At 32.2% G+C, this 14,942-nt stretch overlaps 1 protein-coding gene across 1 annotated transcript; it reads left to right on the forward strand.

Moving 5' to 3' along the window:
• Positions 1 to 272: 272 nt before the first annotated feature.
• On the forward strand, positions 273 to 10,498 carry LOC146532650 (coiled-coil domain-containing protein 6-like). The gene is made up of 11 exons (XM_085195849.1): positions 273 to 561; positions 633 to 762; positions 970 to 1,060; positions 1,887 to 2,036; positions 2,477 to 2,620; positions 3,019 to 3,158; positions 3,603 to 3,680; positions 4,221 to 4,335; positions 5,819 to 5,911; positions 6,307 to 6,414; positions 6,717 to 10,498. The coding sequence occupies exons 1-11, from the start codon at positions 537 to 539 to the stop codon at positions 6,882 to 6,884; spliced, it is 1,242 nt and encodes a 413-aa protein (XP_085051975.1). The 5' UTR covers positions 273 to 536; the 3' UTR covers positions 6,885 to 10,498.
• The last annotated feature ends 4,444 nt before the right edge of the window (positions 10,499 to 14,942 follow it).

The raw sequence follows: 14,942 nt of genomic DNA on the forward strand, positions 1-14,942 counted from the left end.
TCATAAGCTTCTCTTCTTCTTGACATCAATTATTATAAAACTGTACAAAGACTTTCATCGATGTTCATATTTCATAAATTTATATCATAATTATACCTGAACCTATGCACCAAAGACTAATAAACACAAAAGTCTTTTAAAACTAAAATGTTGATTTTAGTATATCAAAAATATTAATGACGTTAATTATAATTATTTATGTTAACGAGTATTTAATCGAATTAAAACTTAATTTATCGATACAGCATACATTGATTAGGATTAAAAAAATAAAATCATAGATGATAGAACGTCTGGAATGACTGGAAGACATAAAGTCTAAAGACATATTATTCGAGATTTAAGTTTTCTTATTGGCTTAATTATTTTAGTATATTATACGTTTATTTATTTCTTTCAAGAGTAAAGAACGAAAAGTTAGCGGCTTCTACATAAATTTAATAGTAGTTAGTAGAATTCGACGAATATTTCCTTTGGTTTATTTTATTTGATGACATTTTGTTTTGTCGCCGTCTATATCCAAAGGATCCGTGCAAATGGATGATACAGTGACTTCCCCAGGTATGTTTAATGCTAAATCTATAATATTAATCTATATCTTTTTATGTTTATTTATACTTATTATTTTTAAGGTAACAAAATGGGCGATTCGGCGTCTGAAAGTGATTCAAGCTCTCTTGATGGCGGGGCTATGCTTCCTCCAAGCACGGTCTCGCGAGATCAATTGCAAAAAAGAATTGAATCACTTCAACAACAAAATAGGTATTGTTTTTCTAATATTTATAAAGATACAATATTGTTAAATTTTTATTTATCGATTTGTATTTATATTTGTATATTTTCATAAAAGTTTAATATAGTACTATTTCTTTTATTACTAATATTTATTGTTTAGTTGATAAGGCGCTAGTAAAAAATATTTTTATAACATAAGTTACATAAGTTTGAGATAATATAAAAAAATTGCAGGGTACTAAAAGTAGAGCTTGATACATATAAGCTAAGAGTCAAAGCTTTGCAGGAGGAAAATCGGGCGTTGCGACAAGCTTCAGTATCAATTGTGAGTGATGAAAAATTTATATAATTATACTAATTTTATTTTGTGTAAAAACATTATTTTTTTATTATTATTATTTTATGAGCTTCATGCTGTATTCCGCACATAAGCAGGGTAAGCAGAAGCAACTTTGTAACTATATAGTAAGTTAAAAGATTTAATTGATATGTAATTTCTTAATACATCAATTAACATCTATGAGTAGTAACTTCTATAATCTATATACATAAAAGGACATGTTACAACTGACTGAGGTAAGACCGTACAAGACAGCCGTAATCGCTGTGTGTAGAAACATGAAATTTAGACAGATGTTTATTTTCGTAATCTGGACATCCACTAAGAAGGGATTTCGAAAAATTTTAATTATATAAGGGTGAAAGTTGATATGGTCCACTAGTGTTATTATAAAACATAAAAAAAATGTATTTGTGTATTTAATATTTCATTTGCATTCACTGCTTTCTTTGGTTATGTTTACACAACATTATCCCAATTATTTCTAAAATTATATTGAAAATGTAATATGATGAACATGCTATATGAAATTCAGCTTGTGTCGGTGAAAAAACAAGCCATGTTCAAGTGCAGTAGTCATTGTAACAATTTAAAATATCTAGGATTGTGGATTTGATTCCCTTCTAGATAATGAGTTATTTTTATTTCCTTATTATAGTAACATCACATGGCATAGTTTTGAAAATTGGGCATAAAGTGAGGAACAAAGTGTCTTAACACTGAGTTTTCTTTGTTTACCCTGCTATAGATGGGTTACATTGTAAATATAAATGAAAGAATTTTCTTATTTATTTAAAATGTGTTTCATTAGCAAGCAAAAGCTGAGCAAGAGGAGGAATATATTTCTAATACATTACTGAAGAAAATTCAAGCTTTGAAGAAAGAAAAAGAAACCCTAGCACATCACTATGAAAGAGAAGAGGAATGTTTGACAAATGATCTGTCTCGTAAACTAAACCAGGTATTTACATTAAATTATGAAATACCGAATAATTAAAAGAAAGTGTGGATAATCATTAAGACAAAGTGCGGTTGACTTCCGCAACTCAATATGGAATGTCTTGAAAATTTGGTGGAAAGTGGGGAATGGGGTGTTTATTAAAACCATATTAAAACTAATACAAGGTTTGTTCTGTGTAGCCTGATATATGCAGGATACAGGGGTGAAGCTGAAAAAGAAAAAATATAATAATGAACATTTCCTTATTCTATTTTTAATACTACTTTATTTATAAATAATGTATGTAGCAGTAAAGATAAATTGTGGTTATTAAAAGAAATAACTATAAAATGATAATTATAATGACCTACCTAAAAAGGATAAGATCACTATTTAATATACTAAATAATATTTTGAAGTCAATAAAGTGAGAATATTATCATAAAAGTGTTAATTTACAGTTACGTCAAGAGAAATGTCGTTTGGAGCAAACATTAGAGCAAGAACAAGAGTGTTTGGTGAATAAATTAATGCGTAAAATTGAAAAATTAGAAGCAGAAACTCTTGCGAAACAAACAAATTTAGAAAGACTTCGCAGGGAGAAGGTATGAGTTTATAATATTTGAACATATAAGCCAAAACCAGCAAGGTAACGTATAGCTTAAAAAATCAAATCAGCTTCACGTTGTATCCCACACACAGCAGGGTAGGCAGAGGGAAAATAGTGTCAAGACACTGTTCCCCACTTTCTGCCGAATTCTTGAGGCATTGCGTGTTGAGTGGCAGAACTCAACGCCGCGCTTTGCCTCGAGACCAGAGCCAAGAAATGGAAATATAAACGTAAATAAATATTTCACTTCCTTGCAGACGTCAGACACTCGTCTGCGTAAACGCGACACTATGCCGCTGCTCTACGACTGCCTCATAATATATATTAATCCTATAATTAGAAAAGTGTTATATGTATATTATATATATCTACGTGTTTATTATCATTACACAGGTAGAGTTAGAAAATACATTAGAACAAGAACAAGAAGCCTTGGTAAACAGGCTTTGGAAGAGAATGGATAAATTGGAAGCTGAAAAACGTTCCCTTCAAATAAGACTTGACCAACCTGTCTCCGATCCAGCCAGCCCTAGGTAGATAACATTTTTTTAAACATTCAATCATTCAATTCAACAAACAATGCAATTAAACATTTTTAATACAATTTCATAAGTATTTCATACCTTTTTTTAACATTTGAATTCTTTTGATATGAACCAAATAAAACAATATCTATTTAGATTGATATTTGGAAAATTAAATGGTTTCATTTAATATTCCAAAGTTAAGAATAAACATGTTAGTATTAGAAAACAAAATAACTACATATGTATACAAATACTTTGAATGTGTTATTGAATATTGCTGTTTACTTTGTTTTCAAAAATGGATATTTCTGTATTTGCTTTTATATTATTCAATTTTAACGTATTATTCCGTGTTTAGTGATATTATGATGATGATTGATTCTAACAGCATGTTTTCTTTGATTTTGTTATTGTGCTTTATGTAATAATAAAATAACTTTGTCTTGCCAGGGACATTAGCAATGGAGATACAGCATCTAACTTAAGCAATCACATTCAAACATTACGCTCGGAGGTTGTTAAATTAAGGTAAAATTATTATATTGTTTTTTTTTTTCTCAGCTTCTTGCTGTATCTCGCATATAGCAAGGTAGGCAGATGGTACCAATACTACGTTTCCGACTTTCCGTCGCTAGAACTCGATACTACACTTTGCCCTGTTGTTACCAGAGTGAAGAAGAAATATATTGCTAACCCACAACCGTCGCGTCTACAGTCATACGCCTTTACGAACCAGTGGTGGCTAAGTGGAAATCAGAGTTACTTAATACTATTACACTTCTCTCCACGTAGGCAAGGAGAACTTTGTCTTTAGACACTCCATACCCCAATTTCCGACCAATTTTCGGGAGTGTTCAGCGGCAGGATGCAATGCCGCGCCTTTGTTTACCAAATATTCTGGGGTATTACAATATGTAATTTAAATATAAGCATCATCCAATCACTAAACGAACCCATATCCATTGCGCTTATAGTTAAACGCTATCCTAATACACTACACCAAAAAAAGTGATATTTATATAATAAATATTGTTTCATAAAATAAATTTCAATTACATGTCTCAATAGGAATCAGTTAGCGGTCTCTCAGAATGAAAACAAGGAGAAGATACAACGATTTGCATTAGAAGAAAAACACATTCGAGAAGAAAATCTGCGTCTTCATCGAAAATTACAACAAGAGGTTAGAGACAAGATCTCATTCAATTACAATTTTTTAAATGTTATAACAGTCTTTTTTGTATAATTATACCATACAATGTAAAACTTTTTTAAACCTTAGTCAATTTTGCTTGCCTTATAAATAAATTAATAAGTAAAGTACAGTTCGCAAGGCTTAAGTTCAATTTTGCATTAGTGTGAGTGATTATAAAAGTAGAGCCAGAAAAAAGCTTTTGAAAATATAGTTTACTAGTGGACGCGCGCAGCTCCGCCTGCTTATTTGCACCCTTATGGGCGAATTCTAAAAAATCACGAAACACGTGTTCAATGAATTTAAAGATTTTTCCATACAAACTTTCCACCCCTTATTTGCACCCTTAGGGGGTGAATTCTAAAAATCCATAAAATACGTGTTCAAAGAAATATTTTTAAGTCTGAATTTCAAATTTTATAAAAATCGGTTCTGATTTTAAAAATAATCTATAAAAAATTTCAATCTCTATTTCATGCCGTTAGGGTTAAAATTTTTGAAAATCCCTTCTTAGTGGATGTCCAGATTACGAAAATAAACATTGCCCAAATTTCACATTTCTACCATTAGCGGTTACGGCTGTGCGTGTGCTTGTGTGACCTGTCAGTGGGAAAATGTCCATTTATCTATATAAATGTCCATATATATATATATACACATATATATATATATATATATATATATATACAATTTAAATATATATATATATACAGGGTGTCCCAGGAGCCAACGATAAAACGAAACCAAGTGATAGACCAAGTCGTGACAGTTATGAGAAAAATATAAAAAAAAATCTTTGTCATGTATTTTTCATATTATATTGATTTTAAAAAATATCGCAAAAACCGACACCCTGTGATGGTTTTTCAAGTCCCTGGACTACAAATATTACTCTTTCTTCATTTTTTTTTCTTTAATGTAATCCTGAACGTCATCCCGATTATCGTGTATTTCGATTTTTGTCTCTTCAACAAAGAAGTGATCCAGCAAGTGTCGTACCATTTCGGAATCCAGATTAAATGCGCCAACTTTTAAAGTTACTTGCAAAAACAGTGTAGTACATTTTTTTTATAGTACAGTCGGTTAAAGTTGGGTGTAGTAAATATTTTGAATTTAATGTTTGGCAAAAGCACCACATTTTATTGAAAACTGATGCAGGTATGTTTAAATCTTAAACTGTAATTCACAGAAGGGTAACCCTTCTGTGAATTACAGAAAAAAAAATGAAGAAAGAGTAATATTTGTAGTCCAGGGACGTGAAAAACCATCACAGGGTGTCGGTTTTTGCGATATTTTTTAAAATCAATATAATATGAAAAATACATGACAAAGATTTTTTTTTATATTTTTCTCATAACTGTCACGATTTGGTCTATCACCTGGTTTCGTTTTATCGTTGGCTCCTGGGACACCCTGTATATATATACATATACATATATATATATATTTATTATAATTTAAATTTCAACAACAGGTAGAGCGTCGTGAGGCGTTGTGCCGGCATCTTTCAGAAAGTGAATCTTCTCTAGAGATGGAAGAAGAGAGGCAATTCAATGAAGCATTGAGTGTAAGTAGAAATCATCATCATCAATGGCCTTTTCTCGTCCGCTGCTAGACCGAAACAGAGTTCTATCTAATCTATTGATCCAGTATAAAACTAAAAATATGTTTTACATAAACTTTCAATTTTTTTTTATTCTGCCTGTCTTAAATTTTTACAAATATACAATTCACAAGAACTTAACGAAAACCATAAAATGCAAAAAGGCAGTCTTATCACTAAGTGATTCTGTCCGGCTACTTAGTTTTAGGAATCTATTAAGAGGAGTGAAACATGCACATTAATATATATTTACAAGTCGACATATTCCATCAAGTACATGAACGTGAAGCTAACAAAATAAAAAAAAAACATATAAATGATGTATTTGTGTAATAAACACATGTGCATTGTGCATGCAGGCGCGGTCGCGCAGCGTGTCGTCGCCGGGCGGGTCGCGGCCGCTGTCGCCGTACGCGGCGCCGCTTCTCAACGCGCCCGCGCGCCCCGCGCTGCACTTCAACTCGCAGGTACCTACTCATTCACACCATACAGCATGCACCACGCAGCATGTGGGTACATGCTATTGTTCTTTGTTTTATAGCTTCACACTGTATTTTGCTCATAGGGGGGTAGGCAGCGGGAACCTGGAAACCTAGTGTTAAGATTCTCCTCTCCCTATTAAGACAATGCCATTCCCCACTTTCCGCCGAATTCATGACACATTGTGTAATGAGTGGCGTAACTCAACGTCGTTCCAAAAGCGAGAAAATGAAAATATTAATTTATAAAATGATTTGACATTTGACAACTGATTTGTTCGAAATTACAGGCGAGACGCGCAAGCGAACGGTTCGTTAAGCCAGCAGTGCCGGCCACCGGCACGCTGATGCCGCGCGCCCCCCCCGTGCCGCCCGCGCCCCCTGCGCCCGCACCCGTCGCGCCGCCCTCGCCCACCATGCAGCCCGCCAGCCCCATGGACACGTCCTCCAGGGACTAGACGACAGAGGAGCACTCGTGCCCGCCTTGAAGTTAGGTGTAGATGCCTGCGCAGATATGTTTTAGGAATTTTCTTACTTTTGATTATTTTCTTCCTGTGTGAACAATGCGCAAAATTTCATGGCGCCTGTCTTCAGGGCGGCCACGACTCGTCGACCATACTATATTCGCACGCACTCCCCCAGTACCTTCGCACTCGTCTATGCTTGATGCATCCATGGGGGCGGGGGCGGAGGTACATCGTATTACCTTTCATTAGGTAGAGAATGGTCTGGCTTATCTTGATTGCATCCAGCATACAGTAGCAGTAATTTTTTTTTGATTTCATTCCAGTTGAATAACAAAGCAAAGTATTGGTATATTGAAATTGTTTTATATTTTTGCTTGTGCAGTTTGTTTGGGGTAACAATATACCTAATTGATCTCAATCAAGTTTTTCAAGATGATGGGTGATGTTAAAGTTTTTGAATAAAAGATTTTTACTTATTATTAGCAATTAAAGTACAGGTAATTTCAAAAATATTTTTTTTGTTGATTTGAGATATGTAATCAGTAGATATTTTTTTAAATTGTGAATTAAGTATCTGGTTTTTTTAAATTGTGAATTAGGTATCTGATTCAAAATTAAAAAATATATATTATATCAAAATTTTTATGTATTCAGTTAAAAGTTACTATCCTGTTAAATGTTTTTGAGATTATTCAGTCCATTCTCTTCAGTTGTCTTGTGCTTTATAACAGTCTTGATCAGTGGTTCAGTTCAGTGATCAGTTAACATTATTTTTTGTTTTATATAGTATTGAAGTAAAAAAATATCGCCGAGCTAAAACAAGTTTCATAACATTTTTAAAATTTTTAATGTTATTGTACTTTTAGAAAATAAAATTGTTCTCATTTCATATTAATTAAAAATAAATTTGAGTGTCGCCACTCAATACGCATTACCTCGAAAGGGTATACCTGGGTGTTGCACGGGGGACGGAGTGTCTTAACACTTAGTTCCCTCTGTCTACTCTGCTACTCTTTACTTTTTATAAAAATGATCTAGAGCTGTTATAAAACTCAAAACTTAAAACACTTATTGATAATGCAGCTTACAAGTTTGAGTTGCAGTGCTATTTGGGGTGTTTATGTATGTCCCCTGTGCTACTAGATAGTACCATAATAAATATATTGAATTATATAGTACTAAGACATTGCGCTGTCGTGAAATAAATACTATTATTTTTAACATTTTTAATGTGTTATTTCACAGTAAAGGTAGAAAAATATTTTTAGAAAACGTATATATAAATTTTAACGTATACATAAATCGTAACTAACTGATGAACGTGATGGCTTAAAAAGAGGCGCGGTTTCTACGTTTTTTTTATACGTTTTCTAAAAATAAAAAAATACTATACAATACTAATATTTTGATATATATTTGGGATTGATTATATTATGTTGAATTTTGTGCTTTTCATTTAAAGTTTTTTAAAGTATGTTATCATACAATATTAACAACTGAACTATGATATTTTTAATATTTGTTTTCTTTTTTTTAACATAATTATTATGTATATTTTTCAAGAATACTGAACTATTTATACATTAAGTTGTTATCACACTGGTTTATTTTTTCTTTTTATATATCTGGGTTATTATAAGAAATCATACCATTGCAAGAAGCTTATTATTAGTTTTATTCTAAATTATTAAATAAAAAATTTCAACTTTGTATGAAAATTAGAATTTGACTGATTATTATTGAAATTGATTAGACATTATTTAAAGTATATTAATATCAATGCTTATAATAGTTAAATATAAGTATTTGATATTTGAACGAAATTAGGTTTTAGGACTAGGCGTGAATATGTTGAATTTTGTTTTTACTTAAACGGGCAGCCTTATTTTTGTTTTGACTAAAGATTTTAGTCATAATATTGCATTTAAATATGCCTATAGAATTCACGCAAAGTTCTTTACATTGGAATTGCGCAAGTTTCCATACACGCGGCCTCCTGCATCATGCGTCGCGAGATGATTTGATGATTCAATTATCAAAAGTCTATTGTTACTATGTATAATATATGCCCTCGCTGATGTCAACGGCTTAAATAAAAAAAAAATAGTTATTGTTTTATATTATTCCTTCGTTTTGCCTCAAGGCTCTTGCGTCCTTTCTAGTATATTATGTATCGCGCACCGCTCACTGCCTTTTAGACTTGACACGTTCCTTATAAAGGACCTATTTCACCACAATATTTGAATAAGACGACAGCGTTTTGATGAAAATATGTTGGGTAATTTCATAAGAAACTACACAACTCTTTTTAATTGTAATAATAACTTTATTTAGTCACTTTACGAAATTATTGATATTTTGTAATTGTAAAGCAGGATGTTTATGATGTCATTTTGAATTCGTATCTAGGATATGTATCTATGAAGAATACCATCGGTTCTGGTTTAGGTAACGGACATAAAATTATTTTGGATTATCCATTAGTTTCGAATAATTTCAGTGACGTATATTAGATTGTTGTGAAATTGTTTTTTTTTTAAGTATTTTGTTTGATTTGATTAAAAATGAAGATTTTTATTGAAAGTTATTGATATTGTATTAGGAAAAGTTCTTGGTAATTATCACTACTTTGTACTAAGATACTAGTGTATCGGCTCGGCCAGGTTTCATTTAGATACCGTCTATATTCGAAATTATCCGAAACTTTTGTATCAGTCTCGGTAACGGATAGTTTTTTTTATTTGGATATCTATCAACCAGCTGTAAACTGCATTTTGAATAATTAAATCTTTTAAATAAGATTAAAACCCAATTTCAATTAAATTGATATAATCATTTCCGTAATTTAACGCACACAACTATTTAGATATAAAATTTAATAAGAAATTGTTACTGAGTTACCGAGCGTATTAGAGTTTTAAGCTATACTAATCAGCTACATTATTTAAAATAACTTATTATAAAGGTGTGGTGAGACGGGTCTCTTGTGATTTTATTTATAATACAATAGTTGATGTTAAACGCGCAACGTTTATTTTGGACAGGTTGGAGGGGAACGTGGTACAGTCAAATTTGAGAATCCTCATAAAGTAATTTAATATTAAAACTCATGAGACATTGGATTATATTCAAAATGATGGGTATCTGTGCATATTTGCCGTTTTTGTAAGTTATGTAAGACTTGCAAATATCGAATGTACCATATAGATTGTATTAAGTCAAAAGTTAGACTTAACAACTTATTTTTCTAATGCACAGATTTGCCCATTTGTCATTAATATTATACTCTGGCTATTTAATAGTGTTTATTATCCAATGTCTGGACATAGCCTAGGGTTATATATGGGTTTATTTGTGTGGCAGTGGGTATTATGTTATAGACTGTATAAATCGTACACGAATAAGGGTTGTAGAGGATTAAAGATTGTAATCTAATATATGTATGTATATCACGAACATGTCTTCAAACTACTTTATGTGCTTGTATCATGGGCACTTTGAGTAGGGTGAATACAGACTCTATTTAAATATATATATGCAAATTTTCACTTAAACAGTTTATTTTTTTTCAATGTTAATAAAAGAAATATATGCATTAATATTAATTTTGTGTTTTCATTTAAATATCGTAGTCTAAGAGGTATACCTATGAGGCTTACGAATACTTGACTAATAGATTTGAAGAACAATGCATTTGGAATGAGATAATTTCTATGGTATATAAACAAAAAAAATCGAGCAAGTGCAAGTCGGACTTGCCCACCGACGGTTCTGTACCAATTTTAGGATTGTTATTCAACGAACGAACTTACAAAAATTGACAAACTTAAATTTGCGGGCGTATCTACTCATTTTGTATGAAATTAAGAATAATTATAGGTTTGTCAAAAAAAAAAAAAATGCTTCTCGCTGTGGGATACAGCAAACAGCAGAGTAGGCAGACGGAACCTAGTGTTAAGACACCCCCCCCCCCACTTTTCGCTGAATTCAGAGCGAGGAAATGAAACTATTAAATATTTCATTTCCTCGACTGGGAATCGAGCCCACAACCTGTCACGTTACAGTCGAACGCTTGTGTCCCTGCGCCACGACTGGCCTCAGTATTACTATTATATAATAATAAGCCGAATCTATACTAATATAATAAAGCGGAAGAGTTTGTTTGTTTGTTTGTTTGAACGCTAAGATCTTTGGATCTACTGGATCGATTTACTTTGTTTTTGTTTTGTATGAAAGCTGCATTCTTCAGAAGTGCTATAGGCTATATAATATTACATTACACATATATACTAATAAATTAAAATACTTTCTAATTTGACATGCAATTTATTCTGCCATGTTAATAACAACCGTCGTCGCTACGCGACCGCGTTCGTTACTGCGTCATTTTGATATTCATCCTTATGAAAATAAATATAATAGTCACTTTTAGCATTTCATCTAGATTGAAATTATATTTGTATAGAAATTATATTCTTATATTTCAAGCAGGCGTAGCCGCGTCCGGGTCCGCTAGTATAAAATATAAAGTCTTGAATGAATTAATCTGTTCATTTATAAATCCTTATTGTGCCGGATTGGCATTTGTTACATGATAGCTATTACTTATAATAGACGAACAAGGTTAATTATGCTCGATAAAAAAATAGAAAAAATCGCAAGTTATACAGACGCTCCCCCAACATTCTCCTAAGTAGAATTTCATTGATCCGCACGTCCGATGACATTTTTTTAATATAAATTATGCAATAATTAAAGCAGGTAATAATAGATGAATATAATTAATTTGATTTATAAAATTTTTCCATCACTTTCTTCTATTTCATGGATATTTCCCATATTTCATCTAATTTTGGTGTTGTATAGTTTCTAAAAGGTCAATTGCGCAACCGACGGAATCCGGTATGAAATGGTATCCGCCTAGGCGAAGACATGGTTTGGTAATTGTTGAAAAATATTTTATATAGGTATAATTTGTTTTTTAATAATTCTATTTCGTTGTTTGGTCATACCTACGTAAGAACTACAATATGTATTATGTTTATGGTAGATTCCATAGAGCCAAAATGGGCCCGGACGTGGAAATTGCTTTCTCCTTATTTTGGTTACAGATCGGGGATCTTTTCACGGAAACTGAAGGTTGAAGGTGGAATTATGAATGATGTTATCAAAACAAGGTACTATCAGATATATATTATGAAGTACTTCAGATATTGTTTCTGGTTGTTCTCATCTTGCTAATGTTGAGTTCTTGCAAAGATACAATCAAGTAGCCAAGATAATACATCAGCATTGCTCTTCGGTATGGCTTTGGGGAATTGAAAGTACCTACTAACTTAGGGTACTAGGTGGTTGTTTTATAGGTACAAAATCCCACATCTGCTCTTGAAAATAGTTGTGCTTTGCTCTACTGGGATCGTTCTATTAAAATGTAAAATTTAATCCTCTATCATAATTAAAGTATACGAAGTAATTTTAGAGGAAAATCAACTAAAATTCATATTATTTTATATTGAGGTATATTTTCTGTATTATATTCATACATTATATATCTGTATATTTCTTTAGTTCCTGTATTGTTCTACATTTCTAATATGTACATACAATCATATTTTACACACGCGTCGTAAAGCTAAGCAAGCCGAGGACGGCCAGGGCAAGGTGTATTTGCGTTGGTCGCTGCTAGGGTTACAGGTAGAGCAATTTGCATAATGCCTCCCACGAAGTATTTTTAGCAATATAAGATTTTTATGATGAGTAAACTGCGGAAGGAGCCATTGTGCAACGCGCCCCTTATGCCGGCATTTTATCTGTAAGCAAATGTCTATGTTTACTTTTGAAGGTAGGAATGATTGTTCTACTTTGAATGTAACCCATATATAATAAATGTTTGTCAATTTTTGGTTCTGTAATTATTAAACTTGCCAAAATTTTTTTAGCTTTAAAATGTCTTCCTTGGTTATATAAATTCAATACGTATAAATGTAGCATACCTAGCTGTTATATAAGTTAATTCGTGAACGTATGTATGTACATAGACATACATAAGTTTCGTTTACTTGTATTGACTTTAATAATTTATCAAGCCACGAACAGTTTTTTTATTAGACTAAGTTGCTCTATTAGATTCTACACCACGCCGGTCATTTTACTTATTTAAGCGTATACTTCCTTTAATATTTATATTAAAAAAATACGTATTTGCTTAGTATTTAACTGTTTTAGAAAAGAATACGTGATCGCAGTGAAAATTAGCAAAATCACGCTCATTTGAAATGAAAATATAGGTAGGTATATTCGTTTAGACAGATAAGGTAAATATAACGCTTGAAAGTGTATTTAAAGTAAACTGAGTTAAAATTAAGATTCAAATAGAAACGTAAAACGTAGTCCGAGAGCCGACAGTCGTAAAATAACTGTTTGCTAACCACGAATAGTTGTCGCGGTGTATTGATCCTTCCAATAATTATCGAACACGTTTCATGTCACCATGTTTAAATACAAAAGTAGACGAGCATGGCGGACGCAGCTAGCCTGTTTACATTTACGTACGGAAATGTAGAGGTAGGCAGTCGGCAGAGCTAACACAAAACCCGTCACGGTGGGAGAAATATTCGTTTACTGCAAAAGATAAGAATTACCTTTTGTCGGCATCTTTGATCTTTTCAATACTGAGATACCGCATTGTTGTGAACTTAAAGGTATGTAAATATAAACACATCGATTACAATATTACCTTAATTTTACCTACTTATGTTATATGATAATTAAGTATATATTTATTTAGAGGCCGTTGGGGCGCAGGGGGGTGTGGCTGTAACGCGACGGTTGTGGATTCGATTCCCACTCGTGGGAATTAATTATTATTTATTAATATTTTCATTTCTTCGCTCTGGCACCAAGGCAAAAACCCGGTGTTGAATTCCGCCACTCAACACGTAATGCCTCGAAAAATTCGTTGGAAAATGGGGTACGGAGTGTCTTAACTCTCGGTTACCTCTGACTACCCTGCCTGCTATATGCGGTACCTATACAGCTTAAAGTAGTTTTTTTTAGGATCTATTTATGCTATGAAACTATTTTATATTTTGAAACTTGAAAATAATACTAAGTATATAAATAAACTTGATTGTAATTTTTTACATGAAGTAACTAATTTCAATTTTAACGAATTTCTAATTATATTTCTCAGGTACATAATATGTATAATGAGAGTTAAACGTTAATAATATTAATAGTTGTAAATATTGACTTTGAATCTATCACGTAAATTTTGGAACTGTTACCTTTAGCGTACTGTTAATGTTCATGTAAACGAAAATGACTATAAATTTTTATAACTTTAGTTTCGATTTAACTATTTTTATATAAGTTTACATAGTAGGTATATTTATACATCTTGAGGCTTGGTAACTTTAAAATAGAAAAGAAAATTTATAAATACCTACATATATAACAAGTTGCGCATATTTAAGTACATGACAGTATCAATTTAAGCATGATCTAGCGTTTATATTGACCAAACTCTCTGCAAACAACTAAGATACAAGCATCCATGACACAAAACTTTAAACCCAATGACGTAAAACTCATCTTTAAAACATATAAATTTCTATATAATTTCTCTCTCGTAATCATAATCTCGTAAGATTTAAGTCAGTCGAAATCCACCAGATATGGTGTGAGATAACGAGGCAGAATGATATTTACGCCAAGGTGTTAATTTCAGGAGGTTAGAGTAGCGTGAATTTTATTTATATGAAAAGTTAATTCATGCCCTGCTAGCACGTAGTGTTTAAACGGTGGAGTTAGCACTGGGCTCCGAATAAACAGAGTTGAGCTTGCAGCGTCGTCATTCGTCTCCACAGCTGGTGTCAACTAACTGAACGACGCTTTACGAATGCAATTAGGTATAAGCGCGTCATTATTGTCCTTTTGAAGGTGTGGCAGTGTTTTAAAGATATTTATTATTAATGTATTGTAAATAAGAAATTGCAATTGATGGTTTTGGAAATAATAGAATAATAGGTAGGCCACTCGCGGCGCAGG

This window comes from Heliconius melpomene, chromosome 13 (assembly GCF_056956725.1).
Source record: "Heliconius melpomene rosina isolate 202511_hmr_F chromosome 13, ASM5695672v1, whole genome shotgun sequence".
In the NCBI taxonomy this organism is placed as follows: domain Eukaryota; kingdom Metazoa; phylum Arthropoda; class Insecta; order Lepidoptera; family Nymphalidae; genus Heliconius; species Heliconius melpomene.